General features: G+C 31.3%; 2 protein-coding genes and 1 non-coding gene across 3 annotated transcripts; 2 read left to right on the top strand and 1 right to left on the bottom strand.

Moving 5' to 3' along the window:
* The first annotated feature begins 573 nt into the window (after positions 1 to 573).
* LOC130811559 (cytochrome P450 71A1-like) lies at positions 574 to 2,951 on the top strand. The gene is made up of 3 exons (XM_057677890.1): positions 574 to 1,170; positions 1,673 to 1,985; positions 2,133 to 2,951. Exons 1-3 carry the CDS (start codon positions 605 to 607, stop codon positions 2,739 to 2,741), a joined length of 1,488 nt encoding a protein of 495 aa, XP_057533873.1. The 5' UTR covers positions 574 to 604; the 3' UTR covers positions 2,742 to 2,951.
* An 11,964-nt stretch (positions 2,952 to 14,915) lies between these two features.
* Positions 14,916 to 15,022, top strand: LOC130811974 (small nucleolar RNA R71). Its single transcript, XR_009041584.1, has one exon. It is a non-coding gene; the product is annotated as a small nucleolar RNA R71 (small nucleolar RNA).
* A 10,716-nt stretch (positions 15,023 to 25,738) lies between these two features.
* LOC130811558 (defensin-like protein AX2) lies at positions 25,739 to 27,449 on the bottom strand. The gene is made up of 2 exons (XM_057677889.1): positions 27,290 to 27,449; positions 25,739 to 26,127 (listed from the first exon to the last, which is right to left on the bottom strand). The coding sequence occupies exons 1-2, from the start codon at positions 27,345 to 27,347 to the stop codon at positions 25,946 to 25,948; spliced, it is 240 nt and encodes a 79-aa protein (XP_057533872.1). The 5' UTR covers positions 27,348 to 27,449; the 3' UTR covers positions 25,739 to 25,945.
* Positions 27,450 to 27,525: the final 76 nt, after the last annotated feature.

Raw genomic sequence — 27,525 nt, 5'->3', positions numbered from 1 at the left:
TTTACAAATTCTCATTTAAGACGATTTTAATGTGAAACAGTCTTAAATTGAGTTATATATTTTAACTAAATAAATTAAAAATCCACTTTCATACTTAAATATTCATTTTCACACTTAAATATTTATTTTAGTTATTTAATACTTAATACGTCATTTTGGATGTTACTTTGGATATTAATCCACTCATTTATTAAAATTTGAGTTCTTTGTATAAATCTGATTCTAGAGGTGTCCATATGAGTGTGGACGAACTTTGGATATAATATCTCGGGTCGGATCAGGGTCGTTCCTGGCCCTAAGAAAGGTAGACATTTGCCTATGGCCTAAAGTTAAAAAGGGGCCAAATACTTCAATTCACCAAAGTTATCAGGTAAGACGTAGAACACAACTTGTCAAATTGCAACTTTACTTTGGTTAAACACCCATTAAAGACCAAAATAGACAATCTAAAAAGGAGCCCATCACTTTCATATGCAACAAATATTTAATTTATGACCAAACCTAGTACTTCCTCGTACGTTTGCCTATAAATATATATAGTGCAATAGACCTGATCTTACAAACAAAATATATGCTTGATTTGATTTAAGTAACGTAAGGCAAAATGTTATTCATTCTCTTAATTGTAGCACTATTTCTTGTTTTTCTTCTTATTTTAAAACAAAGGAAAAATGAACAAAATCGTCTTCCACCGGGGCCTAAAAGACTTCCGTTTATTGGTAATCTTCATCAGTTTGATCCCTCAAAACCGACTCATATTTTCTTCTCAAAATTAGCCAAAATGTATGGGCCAATAATGAGCTTGCAGCTTGGCCAACGAACTATGGTTATGATTCAATCTCCTCGTATAGCCAAACAATTTTTGTTAGCACAAGGTAATAATTATTATAACAGATTTTTACCTGTTGGTGCACGAATGTTTAGTTACAATGGTTTGGGTGTATTTTTTTCCCCTTATAATGAGAATTATGTAGAAATGAAGAAGATGTTTGTCGTTCATCTTTTAAATTCTAAAAGAGTTGAATCTTTTGCTTCCATACGACAAGAAGAAGTTACACGGGTTATTCATAAGATTTCATCTCTTTCTTCCGCTGCTCAAGTCGTCAATTTGAGTGATTTTGCTATAAATTTTACAAACTCTACAATAAGTCGAGTTGCTTTTGGAAAAAGGTATATATTATCTATATATAGATATCTCATCTATTTCCTTCTAATATATTAGTTAAAAATAGAGTATGTTAAGGTACTAACTCAACTAAAAGTTTACAAGTTTATAGTTGAGGCCACATAATATGTTATATGCTCTAACATGCTCTTCACACACGATCCCTTCGTTAGCTTCTGATACCATATTCAATCAAAAGTTTAAGCTTATGGTTGAGGCAAGGATATGTTATAGACCGTAACACATCCCCTCACACGAGAGCCTTTCGGGCTAGAAGTGTGGATGCAACACATGCTCTTCTCATATCCGGCATTAATATTTCACTTTAAATGAGGGGTGGTTGAGATTTGAACCCGTGACCTCTTGTCACGTTGGCTTCTGATACAATGTCAAGTAATCAACCCAGACAAAAGCATAAACTTATGGTTTGAAGCTCCATGATTGTATACTCTTAACATTATATATTTATTTTATATAAACTAAAAAATAGTAAATTTGGTTATACAGGTATGATGATGAGGATGGGTCAAGGAGCAGCTTTCATGGTCTTCTAAATGAAGCTCAAGCATTATTTGCAGGTTTCTTTTTTGCTGATCATTTTCCTGGACTTGGTTGGGTAGATAAGGTAACGGGACAATACTCTAGACTTGAAAAGACGTTTAAAAAGATGGATGAGTTTTATGAAAAAGTCATTCAAGACCATCTCTACAAGCCTAAATCTAGTGAGCAAGAGGATATCATTGATATTCTTCTCCAACTCAAGAAAGACAATTCCTTTGCATTTGACCTCACTATGGAACATATCAAAGCAACTTTGATGGTAATTTATTCATTTTCATGCATTACCTCCATAAAATTTTAAGATTTCATGAAAAAATTATCTACTCCTATAAGTTATATCATGAATCTTATGTTTAAATATTGAAAATTTATATTCTACTAAATTATATATTATCAATTTTTATAGGATATTTTCATTGGTGGAACAGACACGACCGCAGCATCAATAGTGTGGGTAATGACTGAGCTAATGAGGAATCCCAGTGTAATGGAAAAAGTCCAAAAGGAAATTAGAAGTATAAACAAAAACAAGAATTATATTGAAGAGCATGATCTTGTAAATCTTGAATATTTTAAGGCAGTGGTGAAGGAAACATTCCGATTGCATCCACCACTTCCGTTACTGATTCCACGAGAATCAGTTAAGAAAAGTAGCATTGATGGATATGATATTTTACCTAAAACTACAATATCTATTAACTTATGGGCACTCGGAAGAGACCCTGAAGTTTGGACGGATGCAAATTTATTTCTTCCAGAGAGGTTTATGGGAAGTTCAAAAAGTTTCTTAGGACAAGATTTTGAAATGATTCCTTTCGGAGCTGGAAAACGAATGTGTCCTGGTATAAACTTTGGTGTTCTTAACATGGAGCTTGTGGTTGCAAATTTACTATACACTTTTAACTGGAAATTACCAATTAACGTTAAGAAAGAAGACATTAACACTGAAGTGAAACTCGGAATAACTATGCATAAGAAAAATCCACTTTCCCTTATAGCAAATAAAGTTGGCTAATAAGTAAATAATAAATAAAGTGTTCAACGTTTAAGGAACCTTAGCTTCACATAAACATAGATCTAAATCTAATAAACTTCATGTGCATTTGCTATTATATTGTCACTTTTGTTTTTGTTTTATTTTAAGAGCCGTAATCAATTTCTTGATGTACTATTGTATATACGGATCAAAAATAATATTTCCACTTCATATATTATATAGTTCAAATCACCGTTATAATAATAACTCTAAATCTAATTATCAATAATAGTTTTTTCTTTTTTTTTTTTATAAATTTTAAAGTTATCATCATCGTTATATTAATATTAACTTTTTTAGTATATATTATTATAATCATAATTATTATGAAAATTATTGTTATTGCGATTATTATTTTTCTTATTAATTATTATCAGCGTTAAATAGTATTAAAATTCAAATTATTAGTAAGAAAAATTAGCATAAATAGGCCAACGCATTATTGATATATTTAAAAAGGAGTAGTAAGCTATATGTTGCTTTTAAATAACATGCAACTCAATAATCGGTGAACATTTTATGATGCTTGTAGAAACTAGAAAACATGACACGTATTAGGGGTGATTTTGGAGTGTTCAGGATGCCTAATCATATAGGACCCCAAAATTAAAGAGTCTCGTATAAAATAATTATATTAAAATAAAGTCAAGTACTTAATAATAGTTTAATTAATTATATTAATGATTTACAGGATCAAATCCTATTAATAACATTTTTTTTCCCTCCTTTCTTTATCTATTAACAAAATAATCATTTTAACTCCCAAACATCTTCACTTACATTGTTTAATTTTCATACATTCATTAAACATCAATAGTCACCAACTTTTCTATTATTTTTCATCAAGCCATTACCTTTTTTCTCTTTCTTAACATTAGAGATGAAAATTTAATTTTTTTAAAAAATTAGTTAATTTAATTTTTATAAAATTAATATATGTGTAATTAGAAATTATGTTGAGTTTTTATTTAATTATAGTACTTAAAAATATAATTGTATTGAATTTTTATTTTAATTTAAAAAAATCTCTCTTAATTATGGAAAGCCTCAAGCCCTCAAGTTTAGAAATTAACGCAAAATAAATTGGACCCTTAAAATACTATGCACTGCCCGGATGCACACTCAGGTGTACTTATTTTGGAAATTAATTACTCCCTTCGAACCAATTTAAATGTCTCATTTGTTTGGGCACGGTTATTAAGGATGGTGTGGGGTCCATTAAAAAGGGTAAGTAGTAAAAGGTAAATAGTGAAGGGTAAGTAGTGAAGGGTAGTTGGGTAAGTAAAGTATATGGGGGTATATTCGTAATTACTTGTGTGAACTAAGGATTTTTTAAGTAAAAAAATATTGACAAAAATAAAAATGAGACAACTAAAAAGACTTTGTCAAATAATGAAATGGGACAACTAAATTGATTCGGAGGGAGTAGTATATTGCTTCCGTCCTTAACGACAACAAGTGAATAGGAGACTTTCCAAAATGAATCGCATAAAAAGTACGTTGTGCTATAAATAGTTAAGACATAATAATTTTTAAGTGATACTTTAATTAGCTACTTTTATTGAGAATTTTTTTTTACATGTTAAATTAGGTACAATTGTATAGATTGATTCCAAAGAATGAGAACTCAATAAGAACTAAAGCTTTTACATCTTAAAAAAAAAAAGAAAAAAGCTTCCCAATTTTTGGTGTTTCAATTATAAAAATGAAACCTTTTACATATGGAGTATCATTTAAAATTCAGGCTTTTGGATGCATTTTATTAAAAAATCTCAACTTTTAAATATTATTTAAAAATCTTAACGTTAAAAAAATTAAAAGAAAAGATAAATGGACCAATAATATAATGACATGTATTTATTTTTACTTTTTATAGTGGTCATTATTAGGATGGGTGATTTAAAATAAAATACTCCTAAATTTGGGATTTTGATATGAAGACGTAAAGTTAGAATTTTTATAATTAAAGCACCTAAAGTTGGCATGTTTAAAATCAAATTTTCCATAATTTATTTGTATTTTATTCTAAATCATTATTATTATTATTATTATTATTATTATTATTATTATTATTATTATTATTATTGTTGTTGTTGTTATTATTATTTAATTGCTTTTTGTTATTGTAGTTAATTTATTGAAAAGTAGTAAATAATAATTTGTTTTATTTAAGATTTAAATATTAGGAAAATTTATTGTAAATAATAAATTTATTGTAAATAATAAATTTATTGTAGTTAATTTATTGAAAAGTAGTAAATAATAAATTTATTGTAAAATATTAGGAAAATTTACTTAGAATAGTCCAACTTTTTATTGATTTTTCTATAATAATCCCAAATTTTAATTAACCATGAATAATCTCAACTTTAGAGTCATTTACCCAAGAACATTGTTACTCAAATGGTGATCGATTTTTGCATGTTAATTGTCGCAAAACAAAGAAAGATAAATAATAAATCAAAAATATTAAAAATTAAAAGTTAATATCAAAAAATAAAATTACTTGATTTCTCTTTTTAAGTTTTTAAAATTTTTTTGATTATTTTATGATTTAATTTTATATTTATTTTTTTTTATTTTTTAAGCAAAATGACTTGTTGTATGGGTAAAAGGGTCACTTTGATGCATTCTTAGCAAACACCCCTCATAGTTGAGATTACTTTTGATTAATTAAAAGTTGAGATTATTGTAGAAAAATCAGTAAAAGATTAGATTATTTTAGATAATTTATCCAAATTATTATTATTTATTCTTGAAAAAACTACAACTATAGAGGACGCACCAAACGCTTCTTTTCTGGGTGTAGGTTAAGGATGGCTGTGGCCTGTGGGTATGAGATGGTTTTAAAGGTCGACAACATAAAAGACGAGGGTGGCGGAGATTTTACTGGTGTCAATTTCTGGGTTCATTAGATGGAGATTTTGTCTATTCATCAGGGAGATGGCGTTTAGGATGGGTTGGTGAAGTACGGGATAGGTTGGTAAAGGGTTTTTTTTTTTTTTTTTTTTTTTTTTTTTTTTTTTTGTTTTATTTTAGTTTCCTTTTTTTTTTATTAGGCAAGATAACCAGTGACGAAGTCAGGATTGTCAATTAGGGGGTTAAATTATCGATATACTAGCAAGTTATTTATCATATAAAAACTAGGTAAACTATTAAATTTGAACTTCATTTAGATTGAAATTAACTTGAATCATAGTAAAAATTATGGGGTATTTGACAAATAGAAGTTGAAGCTTTTCTATCATTACACCTTTTGAAAAAAAAAAGCAACGTATTTTTGACTCTATTTATTTGTCTTCTAACTCTCCAAAAAAACACTATTAAAATTAAGATAAGAAAAACATAAAGACACACACTAAAAAGGATAGTAATTTCTGTTACAATTATGTACTCTTAAATTATATAATATATTAATACGGAGGCTGAAGCCAAAATTACAATGAATCCCATTTTCGGCAAGGAGGTTGGGCCTCTGTCGGCCCCTAGTGTGGCTTCGCCCATGAAAATAACCTAGTTATCAATGAGTTACGAATGTTACAAGAAAACACATTTTTTTGAGTGAAAACACGCCTTATAAGTTTGTATTATTTATTGTTAATAGATAATTAATATTATATAAGGAAAAAGTTAAAAAAAAAGAAGGTATTTTTCCACAATTTTGATTAAAAATGTAATTTTACTTAGCTTTTAGGGGCCTAATTGTTGAAACTAGATTAAGGCCTTTAAAATTTTTAAAATAACTCTTACCATAATCAAAATTTGTTGAATGTTAATTTTTTTCGTTAGTTGAGTATAATTATTTTTTTGTTAAAATTATTTCGTTTATCTTTTTTTTTTTGGATCTACCCCTAGGCCCTCCCCAATCCGTGATTATAGCCGCTATGAATTGAATATATTGAATGTAATGATAATGATTTATATTTGTTTTATATCACCGTTGAATATAGGATATATATTTTTGAATAATATCATGAAAACATTGATTAAAACCCTTGTTGAATATTTGACATTTTACTCTTAAAAGTTTTGGCAAAAAAATAATCTTAGGTTGAAACACGTTTCATAATAATGTATTTGTAGAAAATCATAATGCGGAAATAAAGATTGATTTTGGTTTTGAATACTTGGTTTGTATTGAATTATAATGAGAGATACTACCTCAATTTATATAAGTAATAAGGACTAAAATAAGAAAACAAAATATTAACCTAAACCTAAATAATTAGGAAATAAAATAACCTTAATATTAAAAATATTAAAAATATCTTAATTTCCTAAAACATAACATTCTGAAATATTATCTTTATTTTATTCTACTTTCTATTTTCCTACACTCCCCCTAAACTTAAGTCTTGGGATCATCTAAACCGAACTTGCACAATAATTTCTAACTCTTCAAATCCAATCGCCTTTAATAGAAAGTCCGCTAGTTGATGTTTTGATTTAACAAAGAAAATTTTGATATTCTGATCTGCAAAATTTTCATAATTGATTTTCTACTTTTCGGGTTTAGATAAAAGGTAAAGAAACAAATTGAGTTGGTTTATTTTATTATTGGGTGAAGGTCAGAACAATGATACGAATATGGGTTTAATGAAACGGGTTTGATAGGGATTTGGGTAAGGTTATTTGAAAAAGAGGTACACAAAAAGTATTTTTCATATGCACCAATTTTCTTTCCTGCCTCCTTTTTCTCTTTCTTCTCGGTTGTTCTAATTTCTTTGTTACCTGCTACCTTCTAAACTTCTTTATGACATGTTGCCTTTATCTCACTTTTCTCCATTATTTTAGATGGACTGCTATTGTAAGCTCTGGTGACCATTATAGCGGTGGTTGTTGGAGTTGCTCCAGAAATACTCAAGTTTATCTTGTCGTCGGTGTCTCCTGCATTTCTCCCCCTTGCGACCTCACGGTGGATGAGATTGTTCATGGGAAGTAGCGAAATTGGCCTGAGAAAGATGTGAATCTAAGTCCACAAGTCATGAGCAGTAGTAGTATAGTCAAGAATACAATCAATAATGGTGGGTTCAAGACTTACAAGGACCCAAGAGATCACCAATTTATCACTTTGGATCCATTGTTGATCTCTGGTGGTAGGAGGGGCGGCAATGATATAATCGAGTCGCCCCGATCATCAATTTCACTCTGAATTTCTTTACACCACTTCGTGTAATTTTTGAAATTTAATTTTTCAGAAATTTCTCGCCAAGTATGAATTTTTTGTTGTATTTTTGGATAAGTTGGAACAAGTGTTTTTTTGAGTCATAGAAATCATAATTCTTGTTTGGTTTTTGTTTTTGATTTGGTTTGGTTTAATTGGTTTTTGTTTTGATTGATTTTGGTCGATTATGATCAATGGTAAAATACCGATAGAGTTTTTTCGTCCAAGAAACCTTATGGCGATGATACCATATAGAAAATCATAATGCGGAAATTGTAACACCCCGATATTTTCTCGATTTTTTTTTCCCTGATATATTTAATAATTTACTAGTAATATTATATATATATATATATATATATATATATATATATATATATATATATATATATATATATATATATATATATATATATATATATATATATATATATATATATATATATATTATTTATTATTGGGCTTGGTCATGAGATTTGCAATCCTTTTTGGCAATTAGAATTATTTGGGCCCAAACTTTTCCTTAACTCATCTTTTATTTTCAAAAAAAAAAAAGAAAATAGGAGGGACTCTTGTTGGAGCTTGTAACTCCCTTAGGGTAATGAAGGATCAAGGCATTAATCCCATATAATTAACCCTTCTTAATTCCTTAATCATTTTCATTTTGACATCCTTTCTTTTCTAAAGTTTCCAAAGACAAAAAAAAACATATCCTTTCAAAATTCCTCCTAATCCACATTCCTAACTCCATTACACTTGATCATTAGGTGTTTTCCTTTATAATTGTAAGTGTAATTCTTAATCTATGTTGATTCTTAAGTTTTAATTTAAAATTCTATGATTATTATATGTTTTATTTTATAATTCATGTTTAATTTAAGAATTTAAAATTTCATGTATGATTTTGGGATGTATTTTTCTATCTAAATTGATGAAGAATGTTTCTTTTTAGAGTTTTTAGATATGCATATATGTGAAGAATATGATTGGTTTGTGTGATGGGTGATTTTGAAATTTATATATAAAAATGAATGTTCATGTAAAAAAAATGTGTGTGGTTAAAGAAATTATTGTTGAACAATGAATTTAATCTCAAAGATGGTTCATAAGAATTATATAAATTTGGTTATTGATATTTAATAGGCAATGTACCATTTGGAATTCATTTGTTGATGAAATTTTGGTGAATCCCGTAGGGTTAGAAAAATGTTAAAAAAATCTGTTTTAGGGACACTTTTTGGCTTGAAAATAGGTTTAAAATACTTAGAGTACATTATGAATTATGAAAATTGGTACCCGGGGGTTTTGACGCCTTCCGGACGCAACGGTGAAGTCGGATTTTCAGTTTGACAGTTTTAAATTGCGTTTCTGGACAGATTATGTATGCTGTCCTGTTTTGTGCGTTTACCATGTTATAGTATGTGATGGATGTTCATGATGTGTGTGGTATTCTAGGTGTGGTTGTAATTGTATGTGTGTGTTATGGTTAATTTGAGGAAAGTGTGTATGTGTGCTTATTTCCCGAATACGATTGAACCTTGTAGGAAGTCGATTCATGACCGGGAATTGAATAGGACGCTTGAGAGTTGGTTATCTTGCTTAAGGTATGTACACGCAGCGAAGTTCGCATTTAGTCCGATGTATCATATAATAATGGTAAACAAAAGTAAAGTATGGATATATAGTATGAATATTGTTATCTTTCCGAATAAATAATTTTGATACATTATTTTGATAAGCAGAGGTAGTATGACCTCACTAACCTTAAAGTGGACGTAGTATGACGTCAATTGGTGGAAATGAATTACTCGCGGTATATGGGGGCATTATGAGCCACCGCGGGGGTATGCATACTTAACCATAGGCACCGAAGTAAGGTGAGTGTCTATGGTAGAGACTTGCTTAGGGGTTAGCTTCCCCTAATGTAATGTCTCACTTATGGAGATTGGTGTTGTACCGGCAGTATGGCTGGATAGTACAACAGTATGGCTGACTAACCTTTACATGAAATTGATTATTCTTAGTTAGCGCGATCGAAGCGTATTTTCTGAAATCGACAGCTATTAAATCTTTCTCTTGTTATATTTAATCAATTGGTATGCGACGTTTGCTGACGTGTACTTTTGGTCTTAACGACCCTGCGATGATGTTGTTTCCTTTCTGGGAAATGACTAGCAATAAGTTGAGTTGCAGGTCTGGGGAGTGAGGATTGTCCCTTGGAGAAATAAATCGTTAAGGATACAGAAGTCTTGATAAGAACTTCTAATAAAGTTTTAAAAAAATATTTGGTTTTATGAGGCGATTTCGTTCTCAAGTTGTAATAAATAGATTTAATTTTTTCGTTCTTGTCCGCTGCTAAGAATTTCTTATATCTAGTAGTTTATAATAACAATAATAGAACTCGATCCGCAAGCTTTCCTTGATTTCAAATCCGTTTTATAACTGCCTTCTAACATCCTGGTTTGACTCGGACTATATTTACCTTTCTTTAAAAAGGACGTCTTCTCTTTTCAAACGATCCGAGTTATTTCGAGATGTTACAGAAATAAAGATTGATTTTGGTTTTGCATACTTGGTTTGTATTGAATAATAATGAGAAATACTACCTCTATTTATACAAGTAATAAGGACTAAAATAAGGAAAAAAATATTAAGCTAAACCTAAATAATTAGAAAATAAATAACCTTAATATTATAAATATTAAAAATATATTAATTTTCTAATATATAATATTCTAAAATAATATCTTTATTTTATTCTACTTTTTATTTTCCTACAGTATTAATATACAATATAGTTGAAAGAAATGTTTTCAATTTTTTTTCGCAAATTCTCTCACGAAATCGTTATATAGTATTAAGCATGCTTCGAAAGATGTTCCGTTCACTTCCATAAAATACTCAATAAATCAGAGAAAATGGCTATCATGCATCTTGGAACGTGACTGGGGCATTGCAGAGACCGAAGGGCATCGTTTGATATGCAAAGGTCCTATAGGGACAAGTAAAAGTGGTCTTTTCTTGATCATCTGGATGGATAGGGATTTGGAAAAATCCAGAGTATCCATCCAAATAGAAAAAGTATGAATGGTTTGCCAAACGTTCCAAGATCTGATCTATAAAAGACGAAGGGAAATGATCTTTACGGGTTGTTTTATTCAACTTCTTGTAATCTATGCACATTCTCCAACCCGTAACTGTTCTAGTGGATACTGACTCACCCTTATCATTCTTGATAACGGTCATGCCACCATTTTTGTGCACTACCTGTACGGGGCTAACCCACCTACTATCAGAGATAGGGTAGATTATGCCTGCGTCAAGTAATTTCTAAACCTCTTTTCTTACATCATCTTTCATATTAATATTCAATCTCCTTTGAGGTTCTATAGACGTGGCATGATATTTTAATGAAGAGGGACTTATACCAGTGATAGAGTAGATTATGCCTGCGTCAAGAAATATTCTATGCATGCAAAAGGATGGACTTACACCAGTGATATCATCTATTGAATACCATATGACACTCTTAAAATTTTTAATCAATGCAATCAATTGGTTAAGTTGGGTATTATTCAGTTCATCATTAACAATTACTGGATAAGTTTCATTTTCTCCTAAATAAGCATATTTTAATGAAGAGGGAAAGGTTTAAGATCTACTTGAGGAGGCATGAATCTCTCCTCTTTAATCGTCACAAAAGCCTGCAAAATTGTTTCGTTCATTGGTTCCATGTAGAAATCTAGTTCATCTAACAGCTTCCTCAAACTTGCGGCCTCTGAGCACTTTCCATCCTTAACTCCTTCTAATATTGACCTCAAAGAGTCATCATACTGTGGGTGCATAATCTCAACCCTGGTTACTTCTGCTCTGCATAGTGATTCATCAGGGGGCCCTTTTATCATTGAGGGAAGATGAAACTCAATGTTTTCCCCCAAGATATTCAATGTGAGCTTGCCATTGAATACATCAAAAAAAGCCCCTGCAGTCTTCAGAAAACGTCTCCCAAGAATGATAGGTATGACATGATCTTCAACAATATGCATGATCACAAAATCACAAGGGACATACAACTTTCCTATTTGAACTGGCAAATCTTCACCAACTCCGACTGAAAACCTTACTGATCTATCGGCTAGCTGCAAAGACATCCTTGTTGGCTTAATCTCAGCATTGATCCTCTTGCATAAAGATAGCGACATAATGCTCACACTAGCTCCCAAATCAGCAAGTGCTTTAACTTCACCAAATTTGACTGGAATGGTGAAACTTCGGGGGTCTGCTTCTTTCTTCGACACTCTGCACTCTAGGACAGCCCTACATTCCCCCCTTAGTGTTTCTACGCCTGTTTTTGGCAGCGTCCTTTTGTTTGATAGCACCTTCTTCAGAAACTTGGCGTAAGAAGGCATCTCCTTTATAACATCAATGAAGGGAATGTTAATCTCAAGCATATTCAAAACTTCTAAAAACTCCCATATTTTTTCTCAAGCTTAGGACGCGCTAATCTCTGTCGGAAAGGAACAGGAGGTACATATACATTAGTGGTGGGCTCCTTCTTTTTCTCTAGGGCAAGTGCTGGTTGTTCCTCCTTTTCCTCCTCGTTAGGTGCTTCTTCCTCTACTACCACCTCTTCTTCTTCATTGTCAACAACAACCATGGGTGGAGGATCTTAGTGTAACTGCATTTACATGCCCGGAAGGGTTTTTCTCGGTGTTGCTTGGTATTAGTCCACTATGTTTGGAAAGGTTGCTTAATTGTTGCGCCATCTGTGCCATCTGATTATCAATGATTTTGTTGTGTGCTTGAATCTGCTAGATGAAACTAGAAGTATCAGTATTAATCTTGGACTCGGAGAAAATGAGGTTCTCCATTATAGACTCCAAATTTGATTTCTGCGGTGGATTTGGTGGTTGACGTTAATAATATGATGATGGGTTTAATGATGCATTGGAACTTTTATATGAAAAGTTGGGAAGGTGTTTCCAACCTTCATTGTAAGTGTTGGAGTATGGATTGAATCGAGGCTTCCCTGGGTTGTACACTGCATTAACCTGCTGACTCGATGCTGATTCAGCTGCTGTTAGAGGTGTTCATTCGGTTGATCGGGTCGTTTTCGGACGGGTGTTATTCGGTTCGGTTGCATTTCGGATCGGTTATTTTTCGGCTGTGTGTTACAACGGGTCACACTCGGGTCGAGTCGGTTAGTCACGGTTCGGTTAGAGATCGGTTATTCAAGCTATCGGGTTAGCATCAGTTCGGTATCGGTTGAAGTTTGTGTCGAGTGTCAATCGGTCTCGGGTTGTCATCGATTACTAATTGGTTCGGTTTTTTCGGGTACAGATCGGGTTCGAGCTTTATTTTTCGAGTAGTTATCGGTTACGGATAACTATTGATCGGGTCAATATCGAAATAAGTTAATAGTCAGGTTTTTAATTGATGTATGCTCATTTACTTACAAAAAATAATTACCGATTGTTTTATCAGAAATAGTAGTCAGGTAGATCAATTTATTTCAATCAGTTTATATATATATATATATATGTATATATATATATATATATGTATATATATATATATATATATGTATATATATATATATATATATATATATATATATATATATATGTATATATATATATATATGTATATATATATATATATGTATATATATATATATATGTATATATATATATATATATATATATATATATATATATATATATATATATGTATATATATATATATATATATATGTATATATATATATATATATATATATATATATAGGTATATGTATATATATATATATATGTATATATATAGGTATATGTATATATATATATATATATATATATATATATGTATATATATATATATATTATATATGTATATATATATATATATATATATGTATATATATATATATATATGTATATATATATATATATATATATATATATATATATATATATATATATATATATATATATATATATATATATATATATATATATATATATATATATATATATATACATATACATATATATATATACATATACATATATATATATACATATACATATATATATATATATATATATATATATATATATATATATATATATATATATATATATATATTTATATATATTTCTGTATGCAATCTCTTCTGTATAGAACTTTTGTTCTTCCTTTTTCCGTATTATTAGAAAACTGAAATTGGACTTAATTTGCTAAAATTAGGTGAAAATTTGATTCGAATTTATAACAGTTCCATTTACAATCGGTTCGGGTTTGTATCAGTTCGGGTTAAAAACAGTTCGATTAATAATCGATCGGGTTTGTATCAGTTCGGGTTAAAAACAGTTCGATCTTAATCGGTTTTAGTCAGGTTACATTCGGTTACGTGCATAATTCGGGTCGGGATTTGACTCGGGTCGATCACTGTTCAGTTCGGGTAACATCGGTTAAGGTTTATATGTCGGTTATAAAATTCGGTTGCAGTTCGAGTTCGATTTTGCCCTTTTCGGTTATCAAACTGTTCGAGTGAAGTATCGGTTCGGGTAATCGGTAAACCTAAAAAACTTACATTTTTCGGGTCGGATAATTTTCGATTTCGGGTCGGATTTTCGGGTCGGGTTTTTTTTGAACAGCTCTAGCTGCTGTACACTCTGACGGGGAATGACCTTGGATTCCACACACGTCACAAGCCTTCAATGTATTCCCTGTACTCAACTGGTCCATCCTCCTTGCCAATGCGTGGACATAATTTTGAATGACAAGTAGTGCATCCATTTCATATTTGCCACCTTTCTTGGTATTCCTTTTATCTCTCCAATCACAATTACAGGACATTTCCTCTATTATCTGCTTGGTTACCTCTGGGGGTTTTAGCCATCAATGTTCCTCCAGCTGCAGCATTTAATGAAATCTGTATCTCGTCCCTAAGACCATTGTAAAAATTCTGAATTAAGAGCCAGTCTGGGATTCCATGGTGCGGACACTTCCTTTGCAAACCTTTATATCTTTACCAAGCCTCATATAATGCTTCACCATCTTCTTGACGGAATGAAGTGATGTCATTGCGTAGTTTAGCAGTTTTGGCTGGTGAAAAGAATTGACCAAGAAAAGCTTTGGATAATGCTTCCCAAGTGCGATACTTGTTTGGCCCTTCAGATCTTAACGAATCTCTTGCCTCACCACAGAGTGAGTAGGGGAAACAAATCAACTTCATTTGTTCATCGGAAATCCTTTGATATTTCACAGTGCCACACTTATTCCCGAACTCATCTTAGTGGTCGTTTGGATTCTCCATCTCAGTGCCGGAAAATTGATTCTGAGCAACGAATTGAAAGAAAGCTGGTTTGATCTCAAAGTTTGCGGCTGTGATGGTTGGCTGAACAATACTCGACCCTAGACTTTCATCAGGTATGGCATTCTCCCGAAGGGATTTTGGATGTTCTTCCGCCATTTTTCGTTGTCTCGTTCTCCTTCTTCTTCTTTTCCCAATTTCAGAATTTATAGGTATAAGGTTTTCTTGTCCTTGAGACCTAGTTTGCATACACTACACTCAAAAATCAAGGTCAAGAGCAAAGTGAAGAGAAAAATGAAAACAACTCAAAATGATAAAGAACAATGAACTAACTAATCAAGAAAAACAATTAACGAAGGCACCACTCCCTGGCAATGGTGCCAAAAACTTAGACTTTACGTCCTTCAATAGTAATACCGCAAGTGCACGGCGTAGCTTAGTACGACGGCAAGCACGGGTCGAATTCACAGGGAGTGGGGGTTAAGTCAATAGTTTCTCGATCGATTAGTGTGTTCAAAAACGTAAAATATGATGTTTGGTGGTAGAAATAATTAAAGCAAGCAATTAAAAATGCTTAATGAAAATGAAGCATAAAAGTAAATAAGGATGCAATGAACTAAAGTAAGGATAAAATGATTAATAAGCTAAAGAGGTATAGGCTAGGTTTTCTCACCAAAGTAGTGTCTACTAAACTTTAACCTAATGTCATGGATGTTTTGTTATGGGGAAGAACGTATCATAAATACTAATGTTCTCTCTCGAGCAACAAAAGCTTCCTAATTCATACTCAACTATCTATTCTCATGGAGTTAAGCATAAATTAAGACATGAAGTACACATTCAATATTTCCAATAAAAGCATATACCTATTCTCATGGAGATGACTTAATTTTTAAGCATAGATTGTCGTTAAAAATCGACTTTCGCCCTCAATTCAACGACACTACACATGATAGCAAAATCCATCTTAAACCATAAACCACACAACCAAGGCAAAGGAAAGAAAACAATTTACACTATAAACCACACAACCAAGCCAAAGGTAAAGAAAGCAATTTAGACTACATACATGGTGATAACGCCTAGCTTAAGCCAAAATAAACTACTCACTCATGCTCTTATTGAAATTGTAAATTGCAAACAAGCCAAGTATCATAGATGAATAAATTAAACTGGAGTACTATAAAAAGATGAATGCAATATAAGTTTAAGAACTACAAGCATAAATATATGAAACTAAAAGCAATTAATCAAAGATAACTAGGTGACATGAATTGAAAACAATATAACCAAAAGATAGAATTTATTAATCTTTTGGGTTCAATCTAAGGATGAACAAGATGATTGTTGATGATTCAAAGTAATACCTTTTAAAAACTTCAATAATAATACATCAATGATTGAAGAATCCAATTGTAAATGGAACAATAGAGGATGAAGTTAAAATTGTGATCGAAAATAGAAAGTTCTTAATTGAATTGAAAGAGGAATTATGCTAAACACTAATTTTTAATTGAAATGAAAGCTAAGCTATGAAAAATGCATAAAAGTTACTCAAAATGAATGATGAAATCTGAGATGCCCAACTTCATCTTCCTTTTCTCTATTTATAGCCTTCAAAACAAGTGGGGGATGGTGGTTTCATGATTGCTCCACCACCCCTAGGTTGTAGTAGGACGTGAGACCCGTAATTGATAGGGTAGGGTGGCTAAGCAGTCCTGGCAACAGCAATAAAAAGGAGTAAATATGATTGGACCTTGAATGATATTTAAAAAGATCATAAAAGTTGCTACCGCCCATCTCTCTCGACCCGAGCGGAGCCCGGTTAACCAGTCGAGCCACCATTAGATACAATATCAGAAACTTCAAAAATTGGTCAAAATGTGAAAATCAGCTCCGCTCGACCGTCCTGTACTCCTGAAATGCATCTTGCTAATCATCAGAAGCTACTGGAAGTTTGACTGCACCTCGCTCAACCAGTCGAGCGACCTTCAAGAATGTGATACTCAGCTTCTGATCTCAAGTACGTGCTTCTGGACTGCTCGAGCTACCTTGGCTCGAGCTAATTCTGGTCGAGTGGGCTTTTTTTGGCTTGTTTTTGTGGCTTGGCTCATGATGTTTCACTTCTTTGAGCCCTCGGTTTTTAGGTGAGCAATTTATGCAACAAAAAGGGCTAGTTTGTGCTCGGTTTTGATGATTAGATCATGAAATGAAATAAAACACCAAAGTAACAAAACAAGCGTAAAATCCAATTAAACAATACAATAACATATAGTTCCTCACGCTAAACGAGCCACTTATAGGAGTAAAAATAAAGATAAAATGTAGCTAACAATCACAAGACTCAACTATAGTAGGGTCACGTTGTGTAATGACATGAGACTCACAAGCAACATGTGTATGCAAAGGAGACTCATCAAAGTAAAGCACATTATCATAAGACATATAATCCTCCTCTTCATTCAGGCCATCACAAGGCGTATCCACATAAGGCTCATTGTTGTAAGAAAGAAAAATTTCACTAAGGCCTTGGGATATGGCCTTACACTTCTCAATAAGACCCTTAATTGAGTTTAAAATAATATCATAGGGGTCTAGCCTACAATCAATAAGTGGCAAGGGGTACAAAGAAGGGAGGGAGGACACTAAGTCACCATTTACCATATTTAGATCACCCCCAAAGCTAAGACTTGAACAAGGACTCACACAATAATCCTTCAAGTTGCAATCATCCCTTGGTGCCGAATAGGAAGGATCGGTCTTCAAATGGTCATGGGAATTGGGCTAAGGTATGTCAAGGGAAGCGGAAAAGTAGTGAGTGTGCATGGTATCCATTTCCAAGCGATATATGTCCTTGGACAACCATTCAAAGAAGCCCTATGCTTGCTCAATTGGTTGAACCAAAAATACACCATTATGCGTGCACTCAACTAAATTCCTAGTTTCAACATTAAGGCCCTCATACATCAAATTACACATCTCCCACATTTCAATACCATGGTCACTAGGGAGAGAGTCATCGAGTCTCCAATAATACTTCCAAAAAGGTTTATGTTCAAATTGGTGAATAAAGCTAGCCATTGAAGAAAACAAGTATTATTGGATCTTTTTTTATATACAATCAACACCTATGAAATCAACTTAAGTCTTACAAATCTTACTCCCCGGCAACGGCGCCAAAAACTTGTTCACACAAATTTATCTCAAATAGTAAGCTACCGCAAGTGCACAGTGTTGTAGCACATACGGGTCGAACACAAAGAGTGGAATGCGAGACTTAAGGCCTCTTAGGTATTGGGATAACATAAGATAGGGGTAGATGATGGTTTAAGATTATAAATAACAAAAACAATAAAGAAAGAAAACGCCGAGGTAGGGGCTGACTTACATGCAATGGACCTCATATGACAAGTTAAGGGTCTACTTCGGGTTAATTGTAAAGGTGTGGATTCAAATACGAAGAGCGATTCGATCCTGGATTGGACTTGGGATCGCCTCCAAGAATCTTATTCCCCTCACTCTCGTGAGCGAGAACAAGACCCACGGGCAACAAATATCCAACAACCCGTCAATCCCTCCCTACTCTAGTAGACAAAGGGTGAAACTCCTAATTTGTGGGTTGAGTGCAAGGTTCAACCCTCGTTGATCCCTTGCCCTCAACTCCGTTCATTGAGAGAGGTCGAATCTCTTAGAAACCTAACTCTCGTTGGTGTTAAGAGGGCGATCTAAGTGACCTTAACACAATAAACAGAGTAACCCACTTCTTCGGGTTCACAATAAACCAACATCAATCATTCACTACCAAATCATTCCATATGCAAAGGTTAGGTCAACCCCTAACCCTAAAAGACTACTTACTACTTATACTATCAATATATTTAGCAATGACAATAAATGCATATGATGATCAAGCTACTGAAATTAAGCAAAAACATAGTATAACTCAACAATGGTGAACATCACAAAGCATTATGAAATTGCAAAATAACAAAGGAATAATGTGATTAAAGCAAGAAGGAATATATCTACAAAGTTTGAGAGTGACTGGTAATCAAAGATATAAAACCTAGAAATTGCAATAGCTTCAACTCTCAACAATGGAGGTTGAGATGAAAATAAACCCAAAAATGGTGAGAGAATAGAGAGAATACTTGAAGGAATCAAAATCAGAAGATAACCTTGATTACAATTTAATTGATATGCTAAAAGATAAAATCTAAGGTTCTTTAGACTAATGAAAAACAACATAGAAAGCTAGAAACAAAAATAATCTACAATAGGTAAGCTAAAATTATTCTAGGGCTCCCCTTTTGCTATTACATCAAGCCTTATATATAGAAAAACACCCTTCATGACCTAAGACCTCTACTAAAAATAGACATCATACCCTAAGAAGGCCGTTCAAATCATAATTGGACCCTAGGGAAATGTGCTCTTGTATTGGAGAAGCCAAAGGTTCAACTTGAGAAGTGATCGATCGATCGATCGATCTCAGCTGCTGGTCATCTCTCTAAAAGGGATCGATCAATCGATCTAAAGAGATCGACCGATCGATCTCAACTATTGTCACCATGAACCTTCTAGAGTTGAAATGAATAGGATCGATCGATCGATCTAAAGAGATCGATCAATCGATCTCATGCTGCTGCTACATACTGCTTCTGGAAATGCTGCCAAATGAGATCGACTGATTGATCTAAAGTGATCGACCAATTAATCTCATCAAAATCTTCCACAATGCTCATGTTAAGGTCCTCTTGCCTTCTTTCCTTCAAATGAGTGCTTGGGACTATCTCCTATCCTCGGTTTAGCTCCTTGCCCTCTCCAAAACCTCCGGGGGATAAGGGGCACATCGTCCCTAACTTGCTTTGCTCAGAAAATGGTGATCAATCCTGCAAAAACAAGCAAAATACAATATACCCTACACAAGGGCGATAAAATCCCATAAAATAAATAAGAAAGAATAACAACCACATGAGAATGTAAACTAAATAAACATAAAACAAGGGTAAAATGGAGAGTTATAAGTTACCCAGTTCAACATGACCGCACCAAACATGTTTAGATTGAAAGACACTTCATCAAAGAGAAGTTAGAGAACGAGATTATAAGCCTTCCCTTTGTCAGATTGAAGGATCAAAAAAGACACTCCCAGTATCCCGCACAAGGCAGGGTTCGAGTGAGCTGTTTTTCTTTTTCCTAAAAGATGCGGACAAATCATACTCGTTCCCCCAAATCAAATTGAAGGATCAATTAGCTGATATTCTCACAAAGGCAGTAACATTAGAAGCTTTTGAACAAACTTTGTGCAAATTAGGTATTAGTGACCCGAAGATCTAACTTTAGGGGGAGTGTAGAAATGTATATATTTAGGATATCAGTAAGTATTCTAATTGATTGTATTTATTTTATTCTGATTTGGTTTCCTTATTTTGTTGCTCATTAATTTGTATAAATAGAGGCCTTTGTATTATAAATTATGTAATACAAAATTAGTATTCACTGGCCAAAATCCTTATTTTATCGCATTATTATATTCTTCAAAACGAGCCAACAACTTTGTTGAAAATATACTGATTGATCAGAACTTAAAGCATGTGTGACTTAGCGGACTCTCTGTATAACTTTTTCCTTGACAAAATGAAAATCAATTTCTGGAAGCTTTATTTAGGAATTGAAAACCGGATTAATTAGTAGCATAATGAGTGGCTCTAAGGTTGTCCCAATTAATTGTGTGTTGAACACAACAAGTATAACCAAGCTCACGCAAAAGTGATATAATCCAGAACATTTCAGTAAAGGTAGAGGCAACAACACAAAATGCAAATAAGTGGCTGAACGTGCAACAGTCTTTTTGGCGTTTTGAGCTCCATGTAATAGGATGTTTGCCTAGATAAAAAAATGTAGCATAAAGTACTACTAAAGGTATCCTTGTTGCCAGCCCAGTCAGCATCATGGAGCAAAAAGGCATTATTTATATTGAGCTGAAGGAACATCCTTTAGAGACAACAATAGACAATATAGTTTGAAGAGTAATAATCTTCAAGATAGGACTAAAAGTTTCATTATAGTGAATTCCAGGACAGTAATGGAAGCCCTTAGCAATTAAGCAGGCTTTAAGACGGTCCACATAACCATGTTGCTTATAATAAATACAAAAAATCATTTACATCCAACAACATTCGGAGCAGAGGAAGAAGGAATAAGACACTAAGTGCGATTCTTTATAAAGGGTAGAAAATTAATCATCCATGGGTTTACGCCGCAAAGGATGTTTGAGTGCTTGAAAAATGGTAGTGGGATAAGCAATTATAAGTTTAGTGATCAATGTCCACAAGTTTGCCTAACAAGGCTAATTTAAGCTATGGTTTTGATTTGTTGCATATATATATATATATATATATATATATATATATATATATATATATATATGTATATGTACATGTACATATATATATATATATATATATATTTCTGATCGGATAATTCGGATCAGATATTTTTTTAATACCCAAAATGATACCATATAAAAAATAGAGGAGTATTTTTTAATTGAAATTGATATTGCATGATGTATATCTATTTTAATCAAAACGATTATAAACTAACCTAGAGATATGTAAACATAATAATTGAGTGTACTATAATATTGGTAAGGGCATAATATGATTACAATAATAAAGGCAACCAACTAATTGAATATTATGCAAATACTAACAATAGATGTAATTAACATAAATAGCGTAAGGCAAAAGAAGGAAGGATGTTATATTCTTGAATGTCCTTGATTTCTACAAAGATCAAGGGAAGGAGATTGATCATGGTATTGTGATATCTTTGACACTTCTAACCAATCCTGACACTGAAAATGTTAGAGATGATGTTCTTTCAATAGGTGTTGAAGAAACTCGAGTTAAGAACAAGATCATATATAATGAGAGATCAAATAAAGTATAAGTTGAAATTGTTCCCGCTAGCTAATTTAGGTCTAAGATATGGCACTGTAAAGTTCCCATCCCGTAGAACTTATGTCGAATGGAACTCAAACAAGATTATAATTTAGAAACTTATGATTATCATCCTATTCGGAGTAGAACTCAAGAAACAAGGCAAGGTTAAGAGTGAAAGGATAAAATCAATAAATGACATAGATTATCTAAAAACATTTTTCCAAATTGCAAGGTTAGGGAACATTAATAAATTACCTTTTAGTCTTTCGCGAGTTTCATACTGTGCAAAATGGACATTAAATGTGCTTTGAAATGATTTCTAAATGGGAATGTCTTTGTGCAACAACTTCCTTTCATCGGGAATCATAAGCTTCTAAAACATCCAATAAGATTGACATAATGCTTATAGGCTAATGAAAGCACCTAGATTGTATTATGGGAGGCTACTCCTTGAAAATAGTTTTAATTATGGCAAAATAGACAAAGCCTTGTGTTAATATCTAAAGGAACTTAACTATTAGTTGTTTAAATGTATGTGGAAGATTTTATTTTTGGCGCAATTTACGATGTTTTGTAAGGGATTTGCTTATTTAATAATGTACAGTGAAATGTAATGAGTATAATGGAGAGTATAGCAATTTTTAGGTCTGCAAATTAAATTAGCAAAAACAGTCATCATGATACATGAATTTGGATGTTGACCCATCAAGAACATACATCGATTCAAGACATTTGGCTAATCATATATCTATAATACCAAACATTTTGGCTTGTTTTGTATCTTTATATATCGAGGCCCGGTCCATACCAAGAGCACCATGAGCAATGGCTCAGAGCCCCTTTTTTTAAGGGCCTAATTAAAAAAATTAAATAATTATATATCAATTAAGTGTTGCACGTCTAGCTTTCCAATAATAATACACTCCAATACTCCGTACCTTCCTAATAAATGTCCCGGTAAGTTTTTTTTCATTTTCAATAAAATTTTATAACTTCCTAATATTTATTCTGACTGATCATTTTCACGGATATCAAGGATAATTTTCATCTTCCTATTTTTGAAACTTTCTAATTACATTCTGATTCCTATTTTCTCTAAAAATAATCTTCTCATCTTATAAGTGTGAAAAACTCAAGTAATAGCCATTAAATGTGACTAGTGAAGGTATCATCTTTTTTTTATGACAATATTTTTAATTTTTTGTTAAAATTTCTGGTTGAATTGTTTGAACTCTATTTTATTTTGATAACATTTTAAAGTTTGTATAATTTTTAATTGTTGGAGGAAGATTAAATAATATTATTGTCAAAAGCTTTGGGAATTATGCTCCAAATCAGGTTGTATTTCTCCTCTTTGGATTGTGATTGAAAATTTGTTATTAAGGGTGATTAATCAATAATTATGTCTCCTAAAAGAAAATATTTATCTAGATGTGAAAAACGTAAAAAGAAAAAGTGAATTGATGATTTAGTTCAATCACAAAGAGGAGCACTTGATAAATTTTTTTAAAAAAAATCACAAAATTAAAAAAATGTGAATGATATTAGTGATACTTTTGTTAATGATGTCATTGATAATAATACTAATATTGATAATGTGCATATGAATGAGAATTCTAATGTCGTTTATGATATGAGCATGTCAATGTTGTTAATGATGATATTGATAATGATATTGAGCATGTTTTTGATGCTAAAGTAGATGATGATGCTTTTGTTAATGATGACATCCATTATAATGTTGACATATTTGACCCAAGAAATTGGGATGGTTTAGATTCTCAAATGATTGACATTTTAGTTGTAAAGGGTGCCAAAAGAGAGTACTTGTCTATTATAAAACGAGCCAAAGATAAAATGGAAAAGACAATTTTTGGCCTCATTCTACATTAGGGTCTTACCGAATGGAGAAAAAATTAATAGAGATTGGTTGGTATATTCAAAAAAACTTGATTGTGTTTTTTTGTCTTTGGTGTAAATTATTTAAGAAAGGGGTTGGAAGAGGTCAATTAGAAAATGGTGGTTTTAGTGATTGGGCACATCTTTGTGTTACAATTAGAAAGCATGAAATTGGTATGGAACATCTGCAAAAGACGACCACGTGGTATGATTTACGTTTAAGATTTTAAAAGAACACAACTATTGATAAAGTAGCTCAACAACTTGAGAAGGAGAAAAAAACATTGGAAAAATATCTTGTTAAGTATCATCGCAATAATTAAGTTTCTTGGAAAGCACAATCTTGTATTTCGTGGTACTAATGAAAAATTGCATTAAAATAGTAATCGTAATTTTTTAGGATTAATTGAAATGTTAAATGCATTGACCCAATTATAAAAGAGCAAGCTCTTCGCATTACTAATGAAAAATATAAACAATATGAAAATATCTTTGGTTTTTTATTTACTTTTGACATATTGCATTCACTTGATAATTCATATTTAAAATCTTGTTGTATTCATTTGGAAGAAACACTTAAAAATGGTGAAAAATATGATATATATGGTTATGATTAGTATATGGAGTTGAAAATATCTTTTGTTTTTTATTTACTTCTGACATATTGCATTCACTAGATGATTCATATTTGAAATCTTGTTGTATTCGTTTGGAAGAAGCACGTAAAAATGGTGAGAAATATGATATATGTGGTTATAATTTCTATGAGGAGTTAAAATTAATCTAAGAATTTTTACCTTCAGTGGCTCTTGATATTTTAAAACGATTGAAACGTGTTGATTGTTTTCCCAATGCAGTTATTGCATATAGAATATTATTAACTATTTCGGTTATAGTTGCAACTGCCGAAAGAAGTTTTTCAAAGTTAAAGTTGATTAAAACTTACTTGAGTAGTTCTATGTCAAAGGAAAGACTTAACGGACTTGCTTTAATTGCAATTGAGAATGAAATTTTGGATAAAGTTGCGTATGAAGATTTGATTGATGAGTTTGCATCAAAAAATGCCCAGAGGAAGAAAATTTTCAAGTGATAAACATGTAAGTTTAAAATTTAATTATGTTTTTAAAGGGGCTTATATTTTATTTTTCACTCAGAAGCTCTACAATGTTGAAGACGACCTTGCATATATCATGGCAGATTTAGAGACTGAGTTTTACTATAATTTTTTATAAAATAAATAAATAATATATGATAATGAAGATTTTATCCTCAAGTATTCATAATTTCTAATACATTTTTTTAAAATATATTATGTAATTTTTATAATGTTCTCAAGTTGTAATCGATGAGAATAAAATTTGTAAATGAAAATTAGAATAGGATAACTATGTTAATCATACCTTTTCTTCTGATTTTTTGAACTAAACTTTATTAAATTTTTATTATTATTTTTATCATCATATTTAATTCCATTTATGTAATTATTATTGTGTATTTAATGAAAAGATTGAAAACATAAAGTTATTTAGGTGTATATGTTTGTAATAATCGATGAATAGTATGTTATTTTAGTATGTATATTCTATACTATAAATAGTACTTGTATAGGTTCGAAATTTTTACTCAAAAAACAAACGTTTCTCAAAAATTACTACTAAAAAACAAAAAACATAACATTTTATTTAGTAGTAAAAGTTATAACAGCTGAATATAAACTACAAGTGTCGCATATTTAACCTTTAATATCCTTAATACAGTAACACTTGAAATATTGCTTCATATATATATATATATATATGATGGAGTAATTTTTAATGCATATAGTAGATAGTAGTAGAATCAGGAGTTGTAACGCTTAGCAAGGCCTTTCACATTGGCATTTTTGAAAAATTAAGCCTCCAGGACCAACACACCTTCCACTTGGCCAACTCTCCCGACTGCAGGCATTCCTGCAGGCTCCGTTACCACCACAAACACCTTTGAAGTACTTGCTTGGTTTAGTGCATGTGTCAGCCTCAACTTCAACCATGCACATATCTGTTATTTTTAAAAGATAACAAATATTATACATTTATATATATTCAAACAAAATTTTATTATTTAAGTATAAGTCCAACATGTAGTAGGGAAAATTGCATTTGTTGTGTTCCATTTCATATCCTCAAACTTCAATTTTAATTGTTGCAAAAATTAGCTATATTATCAACTACTCCCTCAGTTCTTAAACAAATTCTCATCTTTCATTTTAGACTGTTTCAATTGTTATTTTCATAAGAAACCTTTTCATTTATATCTCAAATTTTGAATAAAAATATCTAGAAATCTTTTTATTTATATCTCAAATTTTGAATAAAAATATCCTTACGCATCCTCATTTTAATATTTTAATAATATTTGTAGTCTTAACATATCTTCCATTAACATTATTTTAACATTTGTTATATTTCTTATGGTCCTACATGTTTCTTATTAAGATTATAAAAACATTTTAATTAGTTGTGGTCTTCATATATATTTTGTCCACTAATTTTTTTTAATATTTTTTATATTTATGGTCCTAATTTCCTTCCATCAAATTTATTATTCAATAAAATTATTATTTTTTTTAATTTACGTAAATATTTTTTATGGAAACTTCATTGAGGAACGAAGAGAGTTATTTTTATCTATTGGGTTGTTTTAACTTCTACCCAACACTGTACACAAATACAACTTAAAGTTTTATAAGAAAAACTAGTGTAGCAATAATATTTCCAAAACGAGCTTTGTCTAGGACCTCAAATTTTTAGGGTCCAAAATTTTTTTTATGTATAAAATTCATATTAACTTAAATTAAATTTAGGTATAATTTGCATATGTTGCTATGAAATATAAATTATTTATTTTTCATAAAATAGTTAAAATATCAATAATAAAAACTAAAATAAAACGTGTATTACATTATTTATTCTCTTTATAATTTTAGGGGACCTTTTAATCTTTCGCTTTGGAACCAAAAATAAATGAGACAACCTAGCTATTTCCTCCACTCTATTTTATAAACTACATAAAGGCTTTGCACCAGAATTAAGATATGTTATATCCTGCTTCAATTAAAACTAAGACATGATTTTTTATTGTTTATTCTCTAATTAACGGAAAAAAGTTGGAACCAGTTGAAAATGGAGAAAAGAATAGACAGGAAGTGGATAGTACATACCAGAAGCAAGCAAAACGAGAACAATCAAAAGTACAAGCCCAACAAATTTCTTCTCCATATTTGGTTATTTTAGTTTAGTTTATGTGTTATCTGTGGTTTTGAGACACAGATATATATAGGGCCATAAATAAGCAGATATTTATATGATGTCGGTATTAGAGCACACCTTTGTTGAAACTAAACTTAAACGACGTACACTTGCAAAAAAAATCTACCTTAAATCTCTTTTAAGTGTA

The sequence above is a fragment of the Amaranthus tricolor genome, chromosome 4 (assembly GCF_026212465.1).
Source record: "Amaranthus tricolor cultivar Red isolate AtriRed21 chromosome 4, ASM2621246v1, whole genome shotgun sequence".
Lineage (NCBI taxonomy): Eukaryota > Viridiplantae > Streptophyta > Magnoliopsida > Caryophyllales > Amaranthaceae > Amaranthus > Amaranthus tricolor.
Note: the sequence above shows the minus strand (reverse complement) of the source record. Positions and strands in the feature narration are given on the sequence as shown.